General features: G+C 41.3%; 1 protein-coding gene across 9 annotated transcripts in view; it reads right to left on the bottom strand.

Moving 5' to 3' along the window:
- ELMO1 (engulfment and cell motility 1) overlaps positions 1-22,159 on the bottom strand; it is an 803,227-nt gene that overhangs the window by 296,004 nt on the left and 485,064 nt on the right. For all 9 annotated transcript variants that reach the window (XM_067042328.1, XM_067042327.1, XM_067042330.1 and 6 more), the window contains one exon: positions 20,327-20,431. In XM_067042328.1, the coding sequence (XP_066898429.1) occupies positions 20,327-20,431 (105 nt within the window). The remainder of the gene's footprint in view (positions 1-20,326; positions 20,432-22,159) is intronic.

The following is a 22,159-nucleotide window of genomic DNA, read 5'->3' as shown; positions in this document are numbered from 1 at the left end:
CACAGGAATACGGGGTTGTACAAGTGCAGAGAATGAGCAAGGACCCCAAAGAATAAGTCATAGCCTGAAAGTTTTGGCAATAAAGTCCCAATACTAAACAGTTACAGCCACCATAGGACGCCCGTCCTCGGGGTCTTGTCAACGCCACAAGCTCTATTAAAACTTGTCTCGGGCTTCCCTGGTGGCGCAGTGGTTGAGAGTCCGCCTGCCGATGCGGGAGACACGGGTTCGTGCCCTGGTCCGGGAGGATCCCACATGCCGCGGAGCGGCTGGGCCCGTGAGCCATGGCCGCTGAGCCTGCGCGTCCGGAGCCTGTGCTCCACAACGGGAGAGGCCACAGCAGTGAGAGGCCCGTGTACCGCAAAAAAACAAAAGCAAAAACAAACAAAAAAAACTTGTCTCTTGGGGCTTCCCTGGTGGCGCAGTGGTTGAGAATCCGCCTGCCAATTCAGGGGGCGCGGGTTCATGCCCCGGTCCGGGAAGATCCCACGTGCCGCGGAGCGGCTGGGCCCGTGAGCCATGGCCGCTGCGCCTGCGCGTCCGGAGCCTGTGCTCCGCAACGGGAGAGGCCACAACAGTGAGAGGCCCGCGTACCGCAAAACAACAACAACAACAACAACAACAACAAAAAAAAACTTGTCTCTTGACCCACCAGAGGAGATGCCCGTCGTCTCGCATGTTAAACCAATAAATAAGAAATAAAAATCTTTATTTTATCAATGAGCCCCCTCCCTACCCCCAACACAGGGGTACTTTTACATTAGTAACAGAATCAGGGAACACCCCAGACTGAAGTGTTAGCCCTTAGATCTCATCATCAAGACACAGACATCTTCTGAAGTCAACATATAAGGCCACAGTGGGGTCCTCTCACAGAGACTTGGGGGCCAAGAGGGAGTCACCTTCTGTGTTCCCTTTGGTACTAATGCTAATGGTGATTGGTCTCAGAAAGCCAGAGAGAAGCTTTAGAAAGAGCACTGAGCTGCCTCAAGGGGGTTGCACAAGAGCTTAATCGTGATCATGAATATTGAGCAAGTCCCTAAAATCAAATAAACATGCCAAAGCCTTAATATGATTTTAAGTGGTCAGAGAACAAAGAACATTAAAGTGATAGAAAGTATGCCAAGCAGGAAAATAAACCAGAAAAAAATCAGAATTCCAGGCTGTTAGTCCACCTGATCTTCCACTCCTTCTTCACAGATAAGGATAGTGAAGCCCAAAGTAAAGAGCTTTAACGGCACAGACAAGAGGGCAGAGAAAGAGAAATCGCAGCTAATATTTATCAAGAGCATTTATTTCCCAGGTCTCGTTCTAAGTGTTTTCAGTCATTATCTCATTTAAGGTACATGTACTACCACATGACAGAAATACTGCACTATCCCACTTTACAGATGGAGAAACTGAAGCAAAAAGATGTTGTATAATTTGCCCAAGGTTCACATAGCACAGAAATAAACACACCCAGCTCAGGAACTTAGGTAGCCTAACTCTAGAGCACACATTCCTGGTTGCTGATTCTTACTGAAACACATGATACCTACGCTTACTGAAACAGAAGAGGATGAAATAATAATAATAAAGCTTTGATCAGGAAAGTCCTTAACATGGTAGCAGATGACTGGATAATGTGGCTTTGGACAGAGATGATTTTCCTAGATCTACGTCTAACAGACTTGGTGACTTGAAACACATTCCTTAACCTGAGTTTCCATCTATAAAAATGGGAACAGGAATACCAACCTACAAAGGGCTGTAAAGATTAAATGAAAATTAAAAATGGAGGTAAAGATCTCTTAGTGCCTGAGACATCTCAAATACTCAATGGGGGAGACGATTGATCTACTATTGCTATAATAATTACATGAGCTCTTTCTTGATTTACAGAAATATTCTTATAACTCTAGGGCAAAGATGTTGATAAAAACCACACACAACAAAAAACCAAACACAACTTCTATCGAAATTATTAATCTTGCTCTTTGGCAAAGTAAGGACTCAGGTGGAATAAATACTATTTCTGACTTAGGTGGGTTTCCTGAACTTCTTTCAGCATCTTTTTAGAACAGTGGCTCTCAAACTAGAGTGGGCATCAGAATCATCTGGGGGCTTATAAAACCCAGACTGCTGGGTTGCTCCCCAGAGTTTGATTCAGCAGGTCTGGGATGGAACATAAGAAAACATAAAAGCAAGCAAACCAAACTCTAAATTCTTCTGAGACACTGGGGGGATTGAGATAAGGAGTGTTAGTAAGGCATTTTAGAGGTCTTTTAAAAATTATTTTTAGCAGCATAGTCTTTAAAAAAGAAAAAAGCTTCTTCCCTGATCCTTAATTAGCCCTTTAGAGAGAAACCACTGTCCATGGTATGGCCAGGGTTGAAGAGCTGGGCCTCCAGGCCTTTGGAAGGGCCAGTGACACCAAGCAATCCAGACGGAACAACCAGTTAAGAGTGAGTGTAACAGATCACCAGGGAAAAGACCACCCAGAGAAGAGTTTGCAGAAACTTGAAGAGCTGTTTCCAAGGGCAAAAGAACAATGCATCCCAGGAAAGGGAGAAAAAGCATGTACAAAGGGTCAGATTGGTGAAAAAATGAGGTGGAAAGCACACACAAGGAATGGAGATAAATAACAATATGGACAAATGAGAAGAATGGTATAAAACCCAGCTAATGGGGTGAAATTCTTCCAGAATAAAATTAGGCAATTGCACATGCAGAGGCATAATATAGGCCATAAAGACTGGAGGTTCATAATAGACCTCAAATTGAACATTAATCATTCAAAAAGAAATGCTGCCTGCACTTTGATATAGTGCAACAAAAGCAGGATGTGTGAAATACAGCAAGCAATCACATCCACACGCTGCTGAAAAGTCCTCCCTTTGAGTATGAAGTAGCACCAAGAGGGGAAAGAATTAAATAACAGCAGGGATGATTTGTATTTGTGCCTTTGCCTGCACGGTAACCCTGATGGCACTGGAGGAAGCCTAGACAACAGCTCTGTTGACTGTTCCGAAGGCCAGAGTAAAGCAGGAAAGATTCCCTAGCTGATGCCTGCATCAAAGAAACAGGGCTGGAAGACCTCCTCTCCTAGGCCAGTACATGTCTTCCTGGGCCCAAGCATGGTACAGGTGTGTGTGAAGGCACCTGCAGGCATCCCTAGAGGCTTGGAGAGGTAATATCTGATTTATTTAAAGCAACAGTTCTCTAACAGAAGCATGCACTAGAATCATCTGGAAGCTTATTAAAACACAGATTGCTGGGCCCCATCCCCAGAGTTATGATTCAGCTGTTCTGGGGCAAACCCAAGAATCTGCATTTCTCACAAGTTCCCAGGTAATGTGGATGCTGCTAATTTGGGACCACACTTTATGAACCACTGCTTTAAAGTTATATCACATCTCTACTTCCAGTTTCCATCATTAGCAAACCTCCTGTTTTTCAGGACGTGGAAAGCAATGAAAGTAGACAGAAGAAGAAATAAATCTGAGTTTTTTTGGTTTGTTTGTTTGTTCTGTGACTAATAAAAATATTATTAGTAAGAGTTAAAATCCATAGAAAGAGAATGCAGATTGGTAGTGGCCAGGGGTTGGGGGGATGGAGAATGGGGAACAACTGCTTAATGGGTACATGGTTTCCTTTCAGGGTGATGATAATTTATGTCTTGGAACTAGGTAGAGGTGACGTTTGCACAACATATCGTGAATGTATCAAATGTCGCTGAATAGTTCACTTTGAAATGGTTAATTTTATGTTGTGTGAATTTTGCCTCAATTAAAAAAAGAGTGAATACATATGGACTGATTACCATGTGCAAACTCTCAAGTGTTTAACTCCTTTAGTCCTCATAAGTCATCAAAGCAGGACGCGTTACAGATGAGGAAACCACACCTTGGACATTGAATAACATGCCTGCTGTCTAGCAGCTTAAATGTGACGTGCCAGCATCCTGAGTCAACAAGCAAGGTTTCTATGTGATTTCTACACTGTGGTTTGAACTGTTTCTTGGGTGAAGTGAAATGTGTCTATTTCAAACCGGGGTTTAGGACTGACCAGATGTGGGCCCTAGAGGTGATGGTCTGGAAATGGCCCAGGATGACAGTCCTACAGGACACCCAAGGACAGCTTCACACCCAGGGAGTGAAGCAGGAAGGCCTTACAAAGTCTTTCGGTATACACTGATGGATAAGGCCTCCACTGCATACTGCTTAAATGCAAATCACATGCCTTTCCTTGCATTTATTTGTGAAAGCTCACATTTAAATTATATTGCAGATATACAAAGGACAACCGTAATTTGGCTCAAGCTTTAAAGCACTCAGGGATCACCTGAAGATCTTGTTAAAATGCAGATTCTGATCCAGTAGCCTGGGATAAGCCTGAGGTCCTGCATTTCTAACCAGATCCCGGAAGATGCTGATGCTGCTAGGCCAGGCACCACATTTTGAAAAGCAAAATACTCCCCCAAAGCTACCAGGGAAATTCTAGCCCCACTCTCCTCCACACCCTTTGATTAATTCATTTATCCAACAAAACATTTCTTTAAGCCTTGATTATTGCTAAGTAACTTGCTGGATGCTAAAAATACACATATGAGTAAAATACCATCTTTAGGGGCTTGCAATCTATTTGGAAGACATATGGGGATGGGATTTGTAGGACAGACAGACTTTCATTTGCTATGTACCTCTTCTGTGTCCTAAATTGTTTTCATTTTTTAAAAGGAAGTACGACTTTCTGGGATGAAGGTTCATGTGAAATGCAGTGGGCAGGCAGGCTAAGCCTCATCAAGAGGGTAAAACTTGAAGGAGAAGAAACTGATTCCAGACTCTCTTCCAAGGCATCTTTTTGAACATTCCAAACCAGAGGTGAGCTATGGACTGGAATAAAGATTAATTGCAACTGGGAAATGGATACCGAATGAAGGCAGAGAAGCCCCTCTGTATCTTGGGCAATGTTAGCAATAAATCACACGATCACAAGTCAGAATTTTGACTCACTCAACGTTGCATTACTGAATACAAATGCCTCCTGTCTCTTTCAACGGAATACAAAGACACCAAGATGTTTGGCATTGTCTGACAGTCACCGTTGGATGAAAAATCAGCCTTGACGTTTCTCAAGCCTGACTTCTTACTGAGAAATTGTCACCACTTGTCTTAACAGTTATTGCAGTCTTAAAGCTATGTTACACTCCACATACATTTGTCTGAAACATATTTGGATGTAACTCACTTTTCTAAACAAACACATTCTCGAAGAGCTAGTGGTAAAATGGATTCCTGTAAGTCAGATCACACCTGACTTTTCTTTCATTTTCTCACTTGGCTCACAGATTTATAAATTCACTCTGGTTTGGGAGAATGGACATGAGGGGATGAAAAGGTGAGGAAGAGAGAAATATTTTCCATCACCCTCTTCTGGACAGTAATAATCTGCCTTTGCAGAAACATTTTCAAACAAAAAAAAATGTCCATTTTCCAATTTGACACATATTAAATTAGCTACAATGGAAAAATTATTTATTGAAACCTAATTAAGAAATTAAGCCATACATTGTTTTACTTCAAGTTAAAGGCATGTGAAAAGGAAATCTTTATTCTATTAAATCTCGCTTTTTAAAAGGAATTTATCTCATTATATCTAATTCTATATAAGCATCCGAAATTTTGGCTAATTCTGCCAAACGAGAGATCTCTGCTGTGAGACAGCCCTCCTACAGGGGTAGGTCCATATGTGGTTCCTTCTATGGGAATTGCTTCCCCTGACACCCGTCCACCCCTACCTCTCCTCCCATGCCTGTCTAAATTGTCCTTCTCCTTTGGCCCCAAGCCAGTGTCACTTCCTTCATAAAACCTAATGCAATTTCTTTGTCTAAAAACCCACAGTCCTTTACCTGTATCTTTCTCACAGCAATTCTCACTTTCTGCTCCAAATTGTGGTGAAATATATGTGCCTTACTTCCCCTGGTGGGGTTGAGTCCTTGAGGTCAGGAACCGTATCTCAGTCACCTGTGAATTCCCTACACCGCAGCATACACTAGGCGCTTATTAATGAACAATGAACACTAGCTTGCCTGGTTTTTTTTGGCTGCATTGGGTCTTCGCTGCTGCACATGGGGTTTCTCTAGTTGCGGCGAGCGGGGGCTACTCTTCGTTGCAGTGCGCGAGCTTCTCATTGCGGTGGCTTCTCTTGTTGAGGGGCACGGGCTCTAGGCGCGCGGGCTTCAGTAGTTTTGGCATGCAGGCTCTAGAGCGCAGGCTCAGTAGTCGTGGTGCACGGGCTTAGTTGCTCCGTGGCATGTGGGATCTTCCCAGACCAGGGCTTGAACCTGTGTCCCCTGCATTGGCAGGTGGATTCTTAACCACTGTGCCAGCAGGGAAGTCCCTTGCCTGGTTTTAATATGATAATTTCCATAATCTATGATTTATATACATTCACGTGCATCCTGAGTTCCAATTACCTCCTTATCTCTTGTCATCCACATTCTCCATTGTATTTCCCTGTAGATTTTATCAGAAGCAATGACTTCTGTGATGCTCCCGGCAACCTCTGACCTCACCCTGTCCTTCACTGAGGGGGTGCTCAGGACCCAGAAGTTACCTGGAGTCCAGCCATGTGGCTAGGAATCCAAGCTGTGGAGGAAAACTCACTTAGAAACTCTCTGAGTCTACTTGTGCAGGGACAACATGGCCAGATGAAGGACAAACTCAGAAGGGAATTCTCTCTGGGCCAAAGCCCACATATCAAAGGCCTGCTTAAGGAAGCTGCATACTCACCTTCTTTGTGCATTGGGAAAACAAACATTTACAGAGTTGGAATGTGGGGAAAATGTCCTTAGTTGTATGTTTATGGAAAACACTTGGTAATTATTTGCTATAAACACTTCCTGTAATGCTGAGAATGAAAACCAGCAGGAAAAATTGTCTGAGATGATAGGAAGCCAACTTCCATAGCAAAGGAATGTGCCCTCCACATACCCCTCATGCTCCACTCCTCACCCTCCTGTTACCATGAAGGGGGACCCAGAATCTGGGTTTGCGTGAATGAGGGCAGGTTCTCTTAGTCATTTTCTTATACAGAACCCTTGTCTACTCATGTAACATATACTTATCCTCACGGCTTTCATAACTGAGATTTTAGGTGAGGCTGGATACCATGTGCTCATCAGTCCTAACAAACTGGCCACTTCAATGACCAACCCATTGAAAGGCAGATTTCTTCCAAGTCTGATTTCAGTTTTGATTCTCTGACAAATATCACATATGGCCATGAAGGACTTCCGAGGGGAAAAGAGAGAAGTAACACTGGTCAGGGATTCGACATATCAACTCTTTAATCCTTCATTTAGCGAATAATTTAAATGTCCCAGTGCCAGACAGTGAGGACAAAAGACCAAAAAAAAAAAAAAAGAGAAAAAGGTCCCTGCTCAAAAATGTCATGTTTGAGAGAAATAATGATCAAATAATAAAACATGTAATTATATAATTCCAAGTTGAGTCAGTGCTATAAAGGAAGTAACAAGGAAAGAAAAGCAATAAAAGAGGAGCCTTCAGGATGAAGTCCTAAAGAATGAATGAGAGTTACGTGGGCAAGTAAGTATGGGCAGAGAAAAGGGGAGCTGAGACAACAGGAACAGCATGTGCAAAAGCCCTGTGGCACAAAAGCATCACCATTCAAGAAACGAAAGTTCAGTCAAACTCACTTTCCTGATATTGGTAATCACAAGTTTGTAGACAGGTATGAATGACATATATCAGGGTCTTCTAAAAGCCACCAAGTTCAAGGCCACTTGTACTTATGTACAGAATAGCATTTGATAAACCAGCCAGAGACAAATTAGTTGTTAGGGCTGTTATATCTGTTACTAACAGTGTTTCAGTTGCTCTACCAAATGTAAGAAAAATATTGTCTATGATTTATGATTTATACTAAATTTTGGAATCTTGGGTTTTACCAAGGCAGAGGAAAAGTCGATAAAATTAAGGTCAATGTAAAAATAAAGTTACCTGACAGTGTCAAACACCCCTGGGTGTACCAGGTGTACTGCCTAGATCTTAACGGGAAAGCTATTTTTACAGAATACAATGAAACATTCAGGAACACTACCACCTAAATTCTATTATACCAATACAAATTGCCTTCTGATTTGGTAGGCAGATTGCTAATACTGGCTGGACTCTGGTCACATGAATACAATTTAAAAATGAAAGTCAGCAGTGATTCACCCAAGTATAAGCATCAGCATATCTGGGGCAAGCCCATTTTGGGCCACACCAATATAACTGCTAATTTGGTTTCCATTCCAGAATGCACAAAGGCCAGAAGGACAGCTGCACTCACGGAGATTACAGCATATTCCAGATAAAAACATGTTCTGTGGTATTTTACCTTGGGGTGACTGGCGACCCGGCCAGAAGGCAGAACACCAGAATGCACTCAATTCAGATACCGATTTAAGATATGTGCTGAGTGCCTTCTTTGTGTCTGCCACTGCACTGGCACTGGGGCACAGGAGAGATGCAGTACACAGTCCCTGCCCTCATGGAACTTACACACTTGTACAGGTGAACAGGAAATAGACACAAAGGTAAATTTAGCGTACGTAAACAAGCATTACATTTGGAGCAAAACAAAAGAGGTAAGATGGACAGGGAGTAAAGGGATGAAATTACGGCTTTATATTTGCTAATGAAGAAAGGCCACCCTGCGCCTAGAGCAAGCGAGGGAAGAAGCTCCCTGGCTAACTGGGGAGCAGATTCCCTGGAGAGGAAGAGGCAAGTACAGATATACCTTGGAGATATTATAGGTTTGGTTCCAAACCACTGCAATAAAGCAAATATCAAAATAAAGTGAGTCACACAAATTTTTTGGTTTCCCAGTGCACATAAAAGTTATGTTTATACTATACTGCAATCTATTAAGTGTGCAAAACAATGTCATCTTTAATTAAAAAACACTCTACTGCTAAAAAATGCTGACCAGCATCTGAGGCTTCACCAGCATCTGAGCCTAATCTTTTTGTTGGTGGAGGGTCTTGCCTCGATGTTGATGGCTGCTGACTGATCAGGGTGGTGTTGTGAAGGTTGAGGTGACTGTGATAATTTCTTAAAATAAGACAACAGTGAAATTGGGCCCATGGATTGATTCTTCCTTTCATGAATGATTTCTCTGTACCATGCAATGCTGTCTGATAGCATTTCACTCACAGTAGAACTTCTTTCAAAATTGGAGTCAGTTCTATCAAACCCTGCCACTGCTTTATCAATTAAGTTTATGTAATATTCTAAATCCTATATTGCCTTTTCAATAATCTTCACAGCATCTTCCTCAGGAATAGATTCCACCTCAAGAAACTACTTTCTTTACTCATCCATAAGAAGTAACTCCTCATCTGCTAAAGTTTTATCATGAGATTGCAGCAATTCAGTCATATCTTCAGGCTCCATGTCTAATTCTAGTTCTCCTGTTGATTCCACCACATCTGCAGTTACTTCCTCCACTGAAGTCTTGAACCCCTCAAAGTCATGCATGAAGGCTGGAATCAGCTTCTTCCAAACTCCTGTTAATGTTGACATTTTGACCTCTTCCCATGAATCACAATGTTCTTAATGGTATCTAGAATGACAAATACTTTCCAGAAACTTTTCAGTTTTCTTTGCCCAGATCCATCAGAGGAATCCCTATCTATGGCAGCTATAGCCTCACAAAAATGTATTTCTTGAACAACAGGACTGAAAATGGAAATTACCCCTTAATCCATGGGCTGCAGAATGGATGTTGTGTTAGCACGCATGAAAAAAAACCATTAATCTCCATCAGAATTCTTGGGTGACCAGGTGCAGTGTCGATAAGCAGAAATATTTTGAAATGAACGTTTTTTTCTGAGCAGTAGGTGTCAACAGTGAGCTTAAAATATTCAGGAGACCATGTTGTAAACAGATATGCTGCCATCCCGGTTTTTTCTTCCATTTATAGAACACAGGCAGAGTCAACTTAGCATAATTCTTAAGGGCCCTAGGATTTTCACAATGGTAAATAAGCATTGGCTTCAACTTAAAATCACCAGCTGCATTAGTCCCTAACAAGAGAGACAGCCTGTCCTTTGAAGTTTGAAACCAGGCATTGACTTCTCTAACTATGAAAGTCCTAGATGATATCTTCTTCCAATAGAAGGCTATTTTGTCTACGCTGAAAATCTTTCGTTTGGTAGAGTCACCTTCATTCATTATCTTAGCTAAATCTTCTGGATAACTTGCTGCAGCTTCTACATCAGCACTTGCTGCTTTACCTTGCACGCTGATGTTATGGAGATGGCTTCTTGCCTTAAACCTCATGAAGCAAACTCTGCTAGCTTCAAACTTTCCTTCTGCAGCTTCTGCACCCTCTCAGCCTTCACAGAACTGAAGCAAGTTAGGGCCTTACTATGGATTAAGCTTTGGCTTAATAGAATGTTGTCACTGGTTTAATCTTCTATCCAGACCACTAAAACTTTATTCATATCAGCAGTAAGGCTGTTTCACTTTCTTATCATATGTGTGTCCACTGGAGTTGTAGTTTTATTTCCTTCAAGAAGTTTTCCTTTGCATTTACAACTTGCTGTTTGGTACAAGAGGCCTAGCTTTCAGCCTATCTTGACTTTCCACATGGCTTTCTCACCAAGCTTAGTCATCTCCACCTTTTGATTTAACGTGAGAGACATGACACTCTTCCTTCCACTTAAACACTTAGAGGGCATTGTAGGGTTATTAACTGGCCTAATTTCAATATTGTTGTGTCTCACGGAATAGGGAGGCCCAAGAAGAGGAAAAGAGATGGGGGAATGGTCAGTCGGTGGAGCAGTCAGAATATACTTGTTTATCAAGTTCACCATCTTATACCGGTGCAGTTCGTGGTGCCCCAAAACAATTATAATAGTAACATCAAAGATCACTGATCACAGATGATCATGACAAATATAATAATAATTAAAAACCTTGAAATATTGCAAGAATTACCAAAATGTGACAAAGAAACACAGAGTAAACAGATGCTGTTCAACAGACTTGCTCAATACAGGGTTGCCACAAACCTTCAACTGGTAATAAAACACAATATCTGTGAAGAGCAATAAAATGAGGTATGCCTGTACCAGGCCCAGAGGTTGAAATCACCTGGGATGTTCAAGGTAGATAGAATGCTATGAACTGATCTGTGTCCCCCCCAAAATCTGTATGTTGAAGATCCAACCCTCAGTCTCCCATGATGTGACCGTATTGGGAGACAGAGCTTTTAAAGAGGCAAGTAATTTAAAATGAGGCCATCAGCATGAAGCCCTAATTCAATATGACTGATGTCCCTATAAGAAGAGAAAGAGACACCAGGGATGTGAGTGCACAGCAAGATGACCACGTGAGGACACAGCAAGTAGGCAGCTGCCTGCAAACCAAGGAGAGAGGCCTCAGGAGGAGCCAACCCTGCAGGCACCTTGATCTCAAACTTCTAGCCTCCAGAACTGTTAAAGGATATATTCTATTCTCTGAGCCATCCAGTCTATAGTGCTTTGTTGACAGTCCTAGCAAACTAACACTGAGGTTCATCAACTTGATAAAGAACATCTATAAACTCTACAGCTAACATCATACTTAATGGTGAAAAACCTGACTCTTTCCCCCTAATATCTGGATAGTCCTTCTTACTACTACTATTCAACTTCTTATTGGAAGTTCTAGCTAATGCAATAAGATAAGAAAAGGATATAAAAAGTATAGCAATTGGGAAGGAAGAAATAAAATTACTGGTACACAGATGACATGATTGTTTATCTAGAAAATTTCAAAGGAACAACAACAAAAAAACCTCCTCTAACTAACAGGCAATTATAGCAAGACTGTAGGTTATTGGTTTCATTAAATCAAACAAAGTACCACATTAATGCAAGATGCTAATAATGTGGGAAACTGTGTGCGGGAGAGGGACGAAAGGGGATATGTGGGAACCCTCTGTACTTTCTGCTGAATTTTTCTGTAAACCTAAAACTGCTCTAAAAAATGATGTCCATTATTTAGAAATAATTAAAAAGCCAGTGAGGTCTATAACGCCTTCCAGTTCGAGACACACAGAAGAGAGGGGATTCCCAGAAATCTTTCCCCTCTTAAAGGGACAGGCAGATGTGAAGGGCAGCTCTTGGAACTTCTGCTCTACAACATGGCACAGCAGTTGCAGCAGAAAGGGGAGAAGCCACAGTAAACCAGCAGCACAGCAGCTACTGAGCCCTCCACAATGAAGGTAGAAAATGCACAATTAAAGGGGGAAGCTTGGTCAATGACAGCAGAAAGGAGGCAGCTTGTCACAGAGAAGGTACTCAATAAATGTTTATTTGTTTAACTAATTTAGTGACGCCAAAAAAATAGACAATGTGGACTGAGAAAGAATCAGTTTGGAGAAACAATGGGAAGATATTACTGGGTCTAACACAGGGACCCCAGGATAGCCACTGTTGACTAAGGGTTTTGCTGGTGCCCTAACGAGGGACAGTGTCATCCACACATAAGGCTGTCTGTAGTTTCTAACCTTGTAATTCACACTGGGCCTAGGTTTGCACTGTGTCAACTGCATATAGTTCATTCTATTGGTTGGTTACACTTTTTCTCAAGCAATCCATCAATGTGTTTTAAAGTCCCACTGTGTTTTAAAGTTTAAAAAAACAGAAACAAAACAAAAAACCCTTCAGATAGCTAAGTAAAAAATTCTAAACCTAATACCCAGCTTGGGCTGGTAGCAAAGGAGAATGAAACAAGTAACTACCATGTTTTAGACCTGCTTCAGACTCCAGGCACTGAAGCCAGTACCAAACGAATTCAGGTGGCGAGAACTCAGAGTATAAACACTGTTATATCCAGCAGTCATTAATGGATGTGGAACCTGCCTTCCCTCCCTCCGATGATGGTTCTTCTGAGATAAAATGAAGCCCATGCTGAAAAATGATCTCATCCTGAGGCCTGAAGCGTTCCATTCAAATCACTGGTTTTCAAAGTCAGAAATTCTGCTTGCCAGCGCAATTAGTAAAAATCTAATCACATATATTCACACTCTCAAGGGGTCCTGATTGTTTGGCAATAACAGCTTGGTTATTCACAATCAACAAAATTAATGCCACTATTTTTAAAACATGAAAGAAAACTAACATAAAAACAAGCCTCCAAGCTGTGGACCTTGGTCAAAGAAAGAAAAAAAACATTAAAAGTAAAGAATAAAGTATTTAAATGAATTATTAGACAAAGATTCATTTTAAAGTCCCAGCAAGGCTTTGCCTTGAGGTCCTTGTTATTCTATGGATTCTGTGCTCCAGATCACCTAGAAGGAAAATGTCACTCAAACAAAAAAAAAAGGTTCCTTTACATGAAACTGTGTGTTTAACTGGCAACATATAATTTCATTTTAAAAAAATTAGGAGCAATTGCTGCTGAAGCCATTCCAGGGACAAGGGGAGGGAAGGATGTGTCAGCACTATGGGAACAAAAAAATGATGTGCCACCAAGCTTTATTCCAATCATTTGCTTCATAGTTAAGTTTAATTACACATTACACACTGTCTTGTAATTATGTCGCTTGGGAAACTGCCAATTTCCCCCTTGAAATGTTAAAAGTTCCTTAATTTATTTTAAAGGCTCAGCATTGCCTCCATCAGCACCCCCTTTAGCACATGAGGGATACTTGGTTTCTGTTCCCCTTAAAGGGCAACAAGAACTCCATTGCGTGGTCTGACACACAGCACAGAGGGCTGACTGTCCTGAGAGCCCCAAGAACACTAGGCCTGTGTATTTATAATAGTATCTGATGACTTTTTATCTTTACTATTTACAACCAGAGAATTTGAGAAGCATGCCTAATCTTTTCCTCTACACTTGGGAGGTTGAAATTAAAGTCCTTTAGTCTCAGCAAGGGAACAAATACCCAACACTACATGAAGCACCTGCTCTCCGGGAGTTGACAACAAGGATGAAAAGACAACAAACATTAAGTGCAGAAATATGAAACCACAAGGAGAAGGGACAGTAATCAAGTACAACTTTATGTGGAAAAGGCAAAGGCAAGTAAAAGAAGTTAAGCACCTACTGTGTGCTGACAATGCATTCAGAACTTCACAAAGGTCATCAATATCATGGCCACTAAGTCAAGTCCCTCAAGTACCAGGCAGATAACTAGAATTCATAAAGCAGCCAGACAGAATATAATAGGGAGTCCTGGGGTTCATGGTTATTTGGAAAGGGAGTTCAGGTAATTCAAATTCTCTTCCCTTTAAAAATACTGTGCCAGTTGAGCAAAATACATCCTTAGAACTTACTTGAACTGTGGCTGCAACCCCTATATGAATCTATGAACTCCTAAAATGCAGAGTGTGGACACTGGAAGCAGACTTTTATCTTAAATTCAGCTCTAGCACTTCCTTAGCTGTGGGTAATCCCTCCTGTGTGTCAGTTTCCTCATCCACAAAATGGAAATAATAACAGTGTCAACCTCACAGTGGTGTTGTGAGATATTAATGAAAGTGTTTAGCATACTTGTTATCTCACAGCAAGCTCTATGTTTGCTATTATAACTATGTTTCTGCCCTCTGACACAGGAAAAGTTGAAGAGTTTCCCTAGAATAACTTTGAACTTGAGGTGGGCCTCAATGGACAGAGAGAGAAGGGGGGTACCAAAGCTACCTTATCTTCCCACCTCTGGGAACACTAAAGAGAAGATTACAAATAATGTATGTGAAATATTCAAAATACAGTAAAGACTTAAAATATGGCAGCTTTTCTCATGCTAAATCATCTCACAGCATTTTCTTGTCTGTACTGCCTCAAGAACAAGGCCTCTCATGTCCCAGCAGTAAGTTAGGGTCTAAACCATTATTTCTCCCAACTATTTGTAAAAAGTATTGTTTACTATGTATGCATTATGAGGAGGAAGAAAGGTTTTAAAATAGTGTAAACATACTTAAATTTTTTCATCTGTTTAAAAATGGCTATCATAAAAGAACCTTGAGAAAACAACTCTTAGGTACAAATAGCCATCTTTTCCCATAATCTCATTTACTTGACATATTATAAATATTTCTGTTCTGATTTGGTATGAAACTAAAAACACATGTGCCCTGGCTCACAACTGCATGAAACCATTGAAATACATCTTGCTTTTGAAGACATTTCTATTTTCCCCTCTCAGGAAATTCATTCTCTTCTATCACAGTCACCCAGTGTACAAATATCTTCCAACTGGATGAGATGTGGACCATAAATTATGAGGGATGTTGAGGCAAAGAACTTCAGGGCACATAAAGAACAAGCCGTTTCCAGAATTTACTTTTAATTTTGTTACTAGAAGCCTTGAGATCTTATAAATTGTGTAATTAGTTCGGGAACAACCTCATTAAGGAAACATTGGGAGTTCCCTGGTCCCTAGTGCTTAGGATGCCGGGCTTTCACTGCCGTGGTCTGGGTTCAATCCCTGGTTGGGGAACTGAGATCCCATAAACTGCATGGTGTAGCCAAAAAAAAAAAAAAAAAACCATTTTATTTATAACATAGCACCACACCAAATAAAATATACAAAAAGGGTCAAGTTTGTTCTTTTCCATATGCGCTCAACATCAGAATACTTATCTAAGAAGCAGTGCCACTGTTTAAAATTAGGTCCCTGGGGAAGGAAGCAAGTCCTAAGTGATCATGATATGGTTAAACAGTATGATAATTTATAAAACAGTGAAATGTTTATCTGCTCAATATAGTGTAGAAACATGCAAATAAATATCAAGTAAAATGGTTTTATGACTTGATAGATGTGCCGAGGATAGGTCACATCTAAAACTTCAGAAGAAAAGTTTTAAAAACCCAAGGGGGAAAAGATAAAACAAAACAAAACAACAACAACAAAAAATTATACTCTCTTCCTTTGCTTGCTGTTCTATATTCTGTTACCCAAGAACTAGACCCTGTCGTTCTTATTGACCACCACTGCCCATATCTCACTGCCTACTAGAAACATCCACCTGGACAGTTGTCCCATATGCATATAGTATCTGGATGTCTCCAAATGACCAACCCCTCAGACCTGCAGATCTAGCTCATCAATGACACCACCATCCATCCACTCAAGCCAGTATCTCCCTTTTCCTTGGAGAGAGTCTAGTTTACCTTAGCTCCAAAATAATACATTCAAACTGCTTCTCCCCAATGTAACAGCCACTACCCTCATCAGGTTACCATCACTTCTCTATAATTTCCCCAATTTTATTTTTGCTGCTAGTCTTGATTTCTCACATTTGTTTTCTGGCAGGAGAGTAATTTTTCTAAAATTAACTCTCATCATCTTTACTTAAAATAGTTCAGAAATTCTTCACTGCCTTTGGGTTAAGGCACAAGCGAGCACCTTAATACGGTGTGGAGGGTCCCTAATGAACTAGCCCACATTTGCCTCCCAAGCCATGATTATATTTGCCACTCCCTGTCTTAACCATGCTGTACTATTTGTGTGGTTCCTTGAACAAAGCACACACCTTTATGCCTCTGTTCACATGTTTCCCTCTGCTTGGAGTACTCTCTCACATCCTCCTTCCCCTCACCTGATAACTAGGACTATCCAACAGGCCTTAGTGTAGATGCCACTTCTTGAAGGAAGTTTTACTGTCCTGACTCCCACATCTGTGTTTATGACTCTCCTCTGTGCCCCCAATATCACTCCTGCCCAATCAAAATCCATTCTAAGTGGCTTGGAAAGTGCTGGCATTTAACTCTTCCTCCAACTACCCCTCCTTCCATCTCTAGACAGTAAAATCCTCAATGAAAGGACTCATGAGTGACTTGCTCCTTGGGGAATCTCTATCCCCTCCCTCACTGCAGGCCATTTGATAGTTACTCAGTAAACATGTGCAGCTTGAGTGCCTGAAAAAGAAAAAAGACCCACAGACAGGGTCGTGAGGATTATGTGCATTTGATGGGCAGGCATAGGGAGAGAAACCCATCAGAGAGACTAAGAGAAGCAGCCAAGGAGAGAACCAAGACGGCCAGCAAGGGCTGCAGGCAGAAAGGGAGAACCGGCCAATGGAAACAGTGTCCAGTGTCAATGGGAGGACAAAGAAGATGAGGAAGAGGAGAGGGCTCCCCATGTAGCAGGAGAACAGCTTCTAGAAAGTGATGGGTGCAAAGTGTTGAAAAGGGAGCAGCAGGTGAGCTAGAACACGGGATAAGAAGACAACTTGGAAAAATATACATTGTTTGAGGGAATAGGATAGCTGGAGGGTGTGGGTGTGTCAAGGGCAAAGAGGGAATATGTGTGTGTGTGTGTGTGTGTGTGTGTGTGTGTGCGCGTGCGCGTGCTGCAATTCCTTTTGAAAATCTCGACCATAAATCTGACTGGCAAAGTGAAAAGTGAGACTATAGATTTAGGTACAGAATACGTGTTTATTGAATGAAAGATATAAATAATAAATGAATAACTGCATTCAGACAGGAAATTTACCTCATCAAAAAAAGGAAATTTTATCAAAATGTGAGTTTATTAAAAAACCAAGAGCCGGGGTTCCCTGGTGTCGCAGTGGTTGAGAGTCCACCTGCCGATGCAGGGGACGCGGGTTCGTGCCCCGGTCCGGGAAGATCCCACGTGCCGCGGAGCGGCTGGGCCGTTGAGCCTGCGCGTCCGGAGCCTGTGCTCCGCAACGGGAGAGGCCACAGCAGTGAGAGGCCCGTGTAAAAACCAAAAGCCCATCTTTATGTTTCAGAAAAGACCACTAAGGTTATAGATCAAAATTTAATTAGCTGTCTGGGATGACCATTTTCATTGTCTCCATCACTATCTCACTACCACTGGGACATCTGTTTTCATAGTCACCACAAAGCTTCCTTGCAGAATGCCTCAGCTTTATATATGATCCCCTAACCCCATTCATTCATGTAAATAGCTTTAGCTTTCCATGCAGCATTTAATGGTCCCAAAGTCAGATGGGACACAGAACACATTAGGAAAGGAACACTTTTGAGAAAACATTCCTTTCTCAGTCTAACCAGAAAGTGCATGTGGACAAAAAAGTCCACACCTTTCTTTTCAAATAGGATTTTCTTTTAAGTTCCCATCAGATATAAAGTTCTGTCATGTTGCCATGGTATTAATTTCACTTATGACAGTTTAGAGAACACATTGAAGAAAATGGGCTTAAAATATTAAATTACTCTTCTTGAGACATACACTTCTTATGCAATTAACAATACATTCAGAATCAGTACTCTCTAACTTTAGAAACATTCATCCACAAACATTAATCAGGTAATGCTAAATTCAATTTCTGCTAGGTTTCTTCTTTTCACACTCAACTCTCTGAGGCTATACCACAAGGTATCTCAAAAATATTAATTTACTTACTGTGAGAGCAGATTACATTCCTAGAAAAAAAATCTGTGCAATAAATATATACACATATAAACCAAATTAAACTTTTATGAAAAAACAATTTTCTTATGGAAAATTGCATCTCTAATCAAATACCTGAGAAGCACATGACACCAGAGAAATGCATAAAATCCTTCATATAATTAAAGTACAAATAATGTTTCAATATAAGTCAAAGCTTGTCAAAGTCAAACTGCATATACAGAAAACCAGATAAAGTTAAAATATAGTGCTTACAGGGAACTCAGACCTGGCATGACTTTTTTTTCAAAGGGTAGGACAATTACTGGGTAGGACAATTTTTCATGGTGCAGACTGTCCCATGTTTTAGAGGGCAGTGGCCAGTAGCACCCCAATGGGCATGGTGACTACCGAAAAAACATGCCCGCACATTTCCAAATGCTCCTGAGGGACTAATGCATCCTAGTTTGGAGAAGAAACTATAGCCCAGTCAAAAGGAATGGTCCCATTTGCATTACCAGGTAATGACAGTGCCAGGTCTTGAACCCTGGTTTCCAGAAAGCCAGTGCCAAGAGGGAGCCAAGAGAGAATATCAGAGGCACAGGCTCATACCTTACTCTGATTTCAGCTTTACTCTTCCTGAATTAGGATATTCATTCATCGAATATTTTCTAAGCTTACATCTAGTCATCATTTTAACCACTTGCCAATGCCCTTGTCCCATTTATTCATATCCTCCTTCATCTCAATCGTGGATCTGTATCCCTCGCCCGACTGAATCTGGGCTCCTCTCCCTGGGGACAGGGGACAGGGGTCAGCACAAATCCAGGGCCTCCAGTGGAGCAGCATTGACTCGCAGGCCTTCTCTATCACTGTCCCTATGCTCCAATTCATTCACATTTTGTCCTTTCCGCCCCTGCTCTGCATCGGCAGGTGGCACCTTCTATTTTCCTCAGCCTCACCCACAAAGGCATTGCCTTAGTAGCTGGAGTTTCACTAATATGTTATGAAATGAGAGAAGGCATTTCTCATCCCTCCCCGTCCTTCCCACACTTCTCTATCTGATTGTATCTCCAGCATTAGATTGAACAGAGCAGTGCTGGACAGAATCCTGGGCCTCTTTTCAAGAAGCCAAGTAAATCTAAGTGGTTTTCACTAACATTGGGATCATGCAGGTTTTTGATAGATAGTTTGTTTCTCTTCTTTGTTATTTAAGGCTAAGAGTTTTTGTCATAATCAAATGAACTATATAAAATATTTTTCCAATATCTAATATATTTTTAAATGTCACGTGAAAAAATTAAAAGTTAAAAATCTCTATTTTGGTGCTCTTTAATTTCATTTAATTTTCTTTTTCTTTTTTTTTTTTTTTTTTTTTTTGCGGTACGGGGGCCTCTCACTGTTGCGGCCTCTCCCGTTGCCAAGCACAGGCTCCGGACGCGCAGGCTCAGAGGGGGCATTGCTCACGGGCCCAGCCGCTCCGCGGCATGTGGGATCTTCCCAGACCGGGGCACGAACCCGTGTCCCCTGCATCGGCATTCGGACTCTCAACCACTGCTCCACCAGGGAAGCCCTAATTTTCATTTTTTTTTTTTTTTTTTTTTTTTTTTTTTTTTTTTTTTGGTGGTACGCGGGCCTCTCACTGCTGCGGCCTCTCCCATTGCGGAGCGCAGGCTCCGGACGCGCAGGCCCAGCGGCCACGGCTCACGGGCCCAGCCGCTCCGCGGCACGTGGGATCCTCCCGGACCGGGGCACGAACCCGCGTCCCCTGCATCGGCAGGCGGACTCCCAACCACTGCGCCACCAGGGAAGCCCCTTAATTTTCATTTTTACTTTACTAAGTGACAAAAGCCAATCTCTGGGGCCACTTATCTAAAAGTAATCCCTCCATATCCATCAGTGTGAAATTTGAATTCAGTAGGAAACCTACAATAGCTGAAAGGGGCTGCGTGCTTACCCGAATGTAGGCATCCTGGTGGTGCTTGGCAAAGTAGAGCATATTGTCCAGAGCTAACATCCCAGGAGGTGTCTGGGTAAAGTCCATGGCAGGGTTGACATGATTCTGTGATTAAAACATAATGTTTCATCAGGTTAATTCTTCAGCAGATTTCACCAACAACCAGAGGTCTGATTTCCCTCCAGAAGACCAAAGTACCACAAGGCAAGCTCCGAATAATCAAGTAGGATGACATTTGCTATCTCCATGTGAACTGATCAGGGTGGCAATGAGGGCTTCCTTCTACAAGTGGAGCAAAACGAGCTTCTAGACCCAGGGTTGGGAAACTCAGCTGAAGATCGAAATATGGGATTATTCTTAGACATGTGACACTGCAGGAAAAGAAAATAATGTAAAAACTGTATTTTTACATTATTGGCTGTGCTCTAGCAGAACCAACAGCATTTGGGAAGAAAAACCTGGGATGAAACCACATCTCTGCCATTTACCTTTTTTCACCTTAACTTCCTCATCCTCGTGTGTGAGGGTTAAGTATGGACACACCTGTCCATGGTGTTTGTGAACTTTCCAGACTTACACAGTCTGTAGGTCTCTGAGAACAGGCACTCTATAAAATTCAGAGGTCCACAGGGTCCTAACATCTGCCTACTTGCACGGAGTGTTCTGGCCTTGTGGTCACCCACACTGTGCCAAGAACCACAAAGACAAACAATAGTTATTAATATCCCAACAAATTCTCCATATGCTGGAGATCACTCAGTAAACACCACGAGACCCCTATTCAGGGCAGGAAACCACTCTCCACCACTAATTGTCTAAAATGATGACCAAGATCTATCCTGAAAATTCAGATCTAAATGGCTAATAATTTAAGGGAAGTCATTCTTATATTCAAGAAATGGAAAAGTTAAAGAGATATTAAAGAAAACTGTTCTTACCTCATAATCTAGGTAATTTTTATGAAAGGACATATTTTTGTTTTCTTCCTGAATATTTCTTAATAAAGAGCTTGGCTCTCTGATTTGCCAGGGAAATTTTGGTCAACTGTAATTTTTTCTAATTTAAGTACAGGAAGGACATTTTGTTCACTCGTTCAAGGTTCAAACAACCCACACTTTTCTACATTATTCAAGAGTACACAGAACCTGTCCTTTCCATGCTGATTTGAAATTTTTTTATGAGCTAATAAACAACATCTAAAATTATAGGGCAGTGGTGCTGTCTACTGGACACGGTTCCACAATTTCCAGAGCACTCCTGTCCATATCTGTATAGCAAGTTGGGTCAGTGTAATGATTTCAATATTTTATTTTAGCATTTTATCCTGATTTGTTTGTTAAGATGTTGGAAAATTTTTTAAATACAAAAGTATACTACTTATGATAAGAAAGATATATTTCATAAAATAAATATAATTGTAACAAAAATGAAAATCACTGGGCACATCAAATGCAGTGGGTTTCAGCTTTAATTTGATACGGCTCAGGCCTGTATTCAATAGTGAGGGGAAAATCAAAATGCTGGCAATAAACGATCAGAGATTTAGACTCAAAAGTAACTTGCAATGAAAGATTTTATGATATCTCAGTTCTTAAGAAAAGAATAGTGGAACTTCCCTCATTATGCATACATTTATTATTTTGACTTTGATACGTTCGATTTTCATGAACACAAGTAACATAAAAATGTTAGAATTTGCTGAGTACTTTCTTGGGGTTAGCACTAGTTTGGGTTTCACATGTGTTACTTCATCTAATAGGTGGTGGGCACTATTGTTACCCCCATTTTATTTTATTATTTATTACTTGTTTTTTAATAATATAACCCTGTTTT

Source organism: Kogia breviceps, chromosome 9 (assembly GCF_026419965.1).
Source record: "Kogia breviceps isolate mKogBre1 chromosome 9, mKogBre1 haplotype 1, whole genome shotgun sequence".
NCBI classification, from domain to species: Eukaryota; Metazoa; Chordata; class Mammalia; order Artiodactyla; family Physeteridae; genus Kogia; species Kogia breviceps.
The sequence above is the reverse complement of the archived record's forward strand: the minus strand, read 5'-3'. Positions and strand labels throughout refer to the sequence as shown.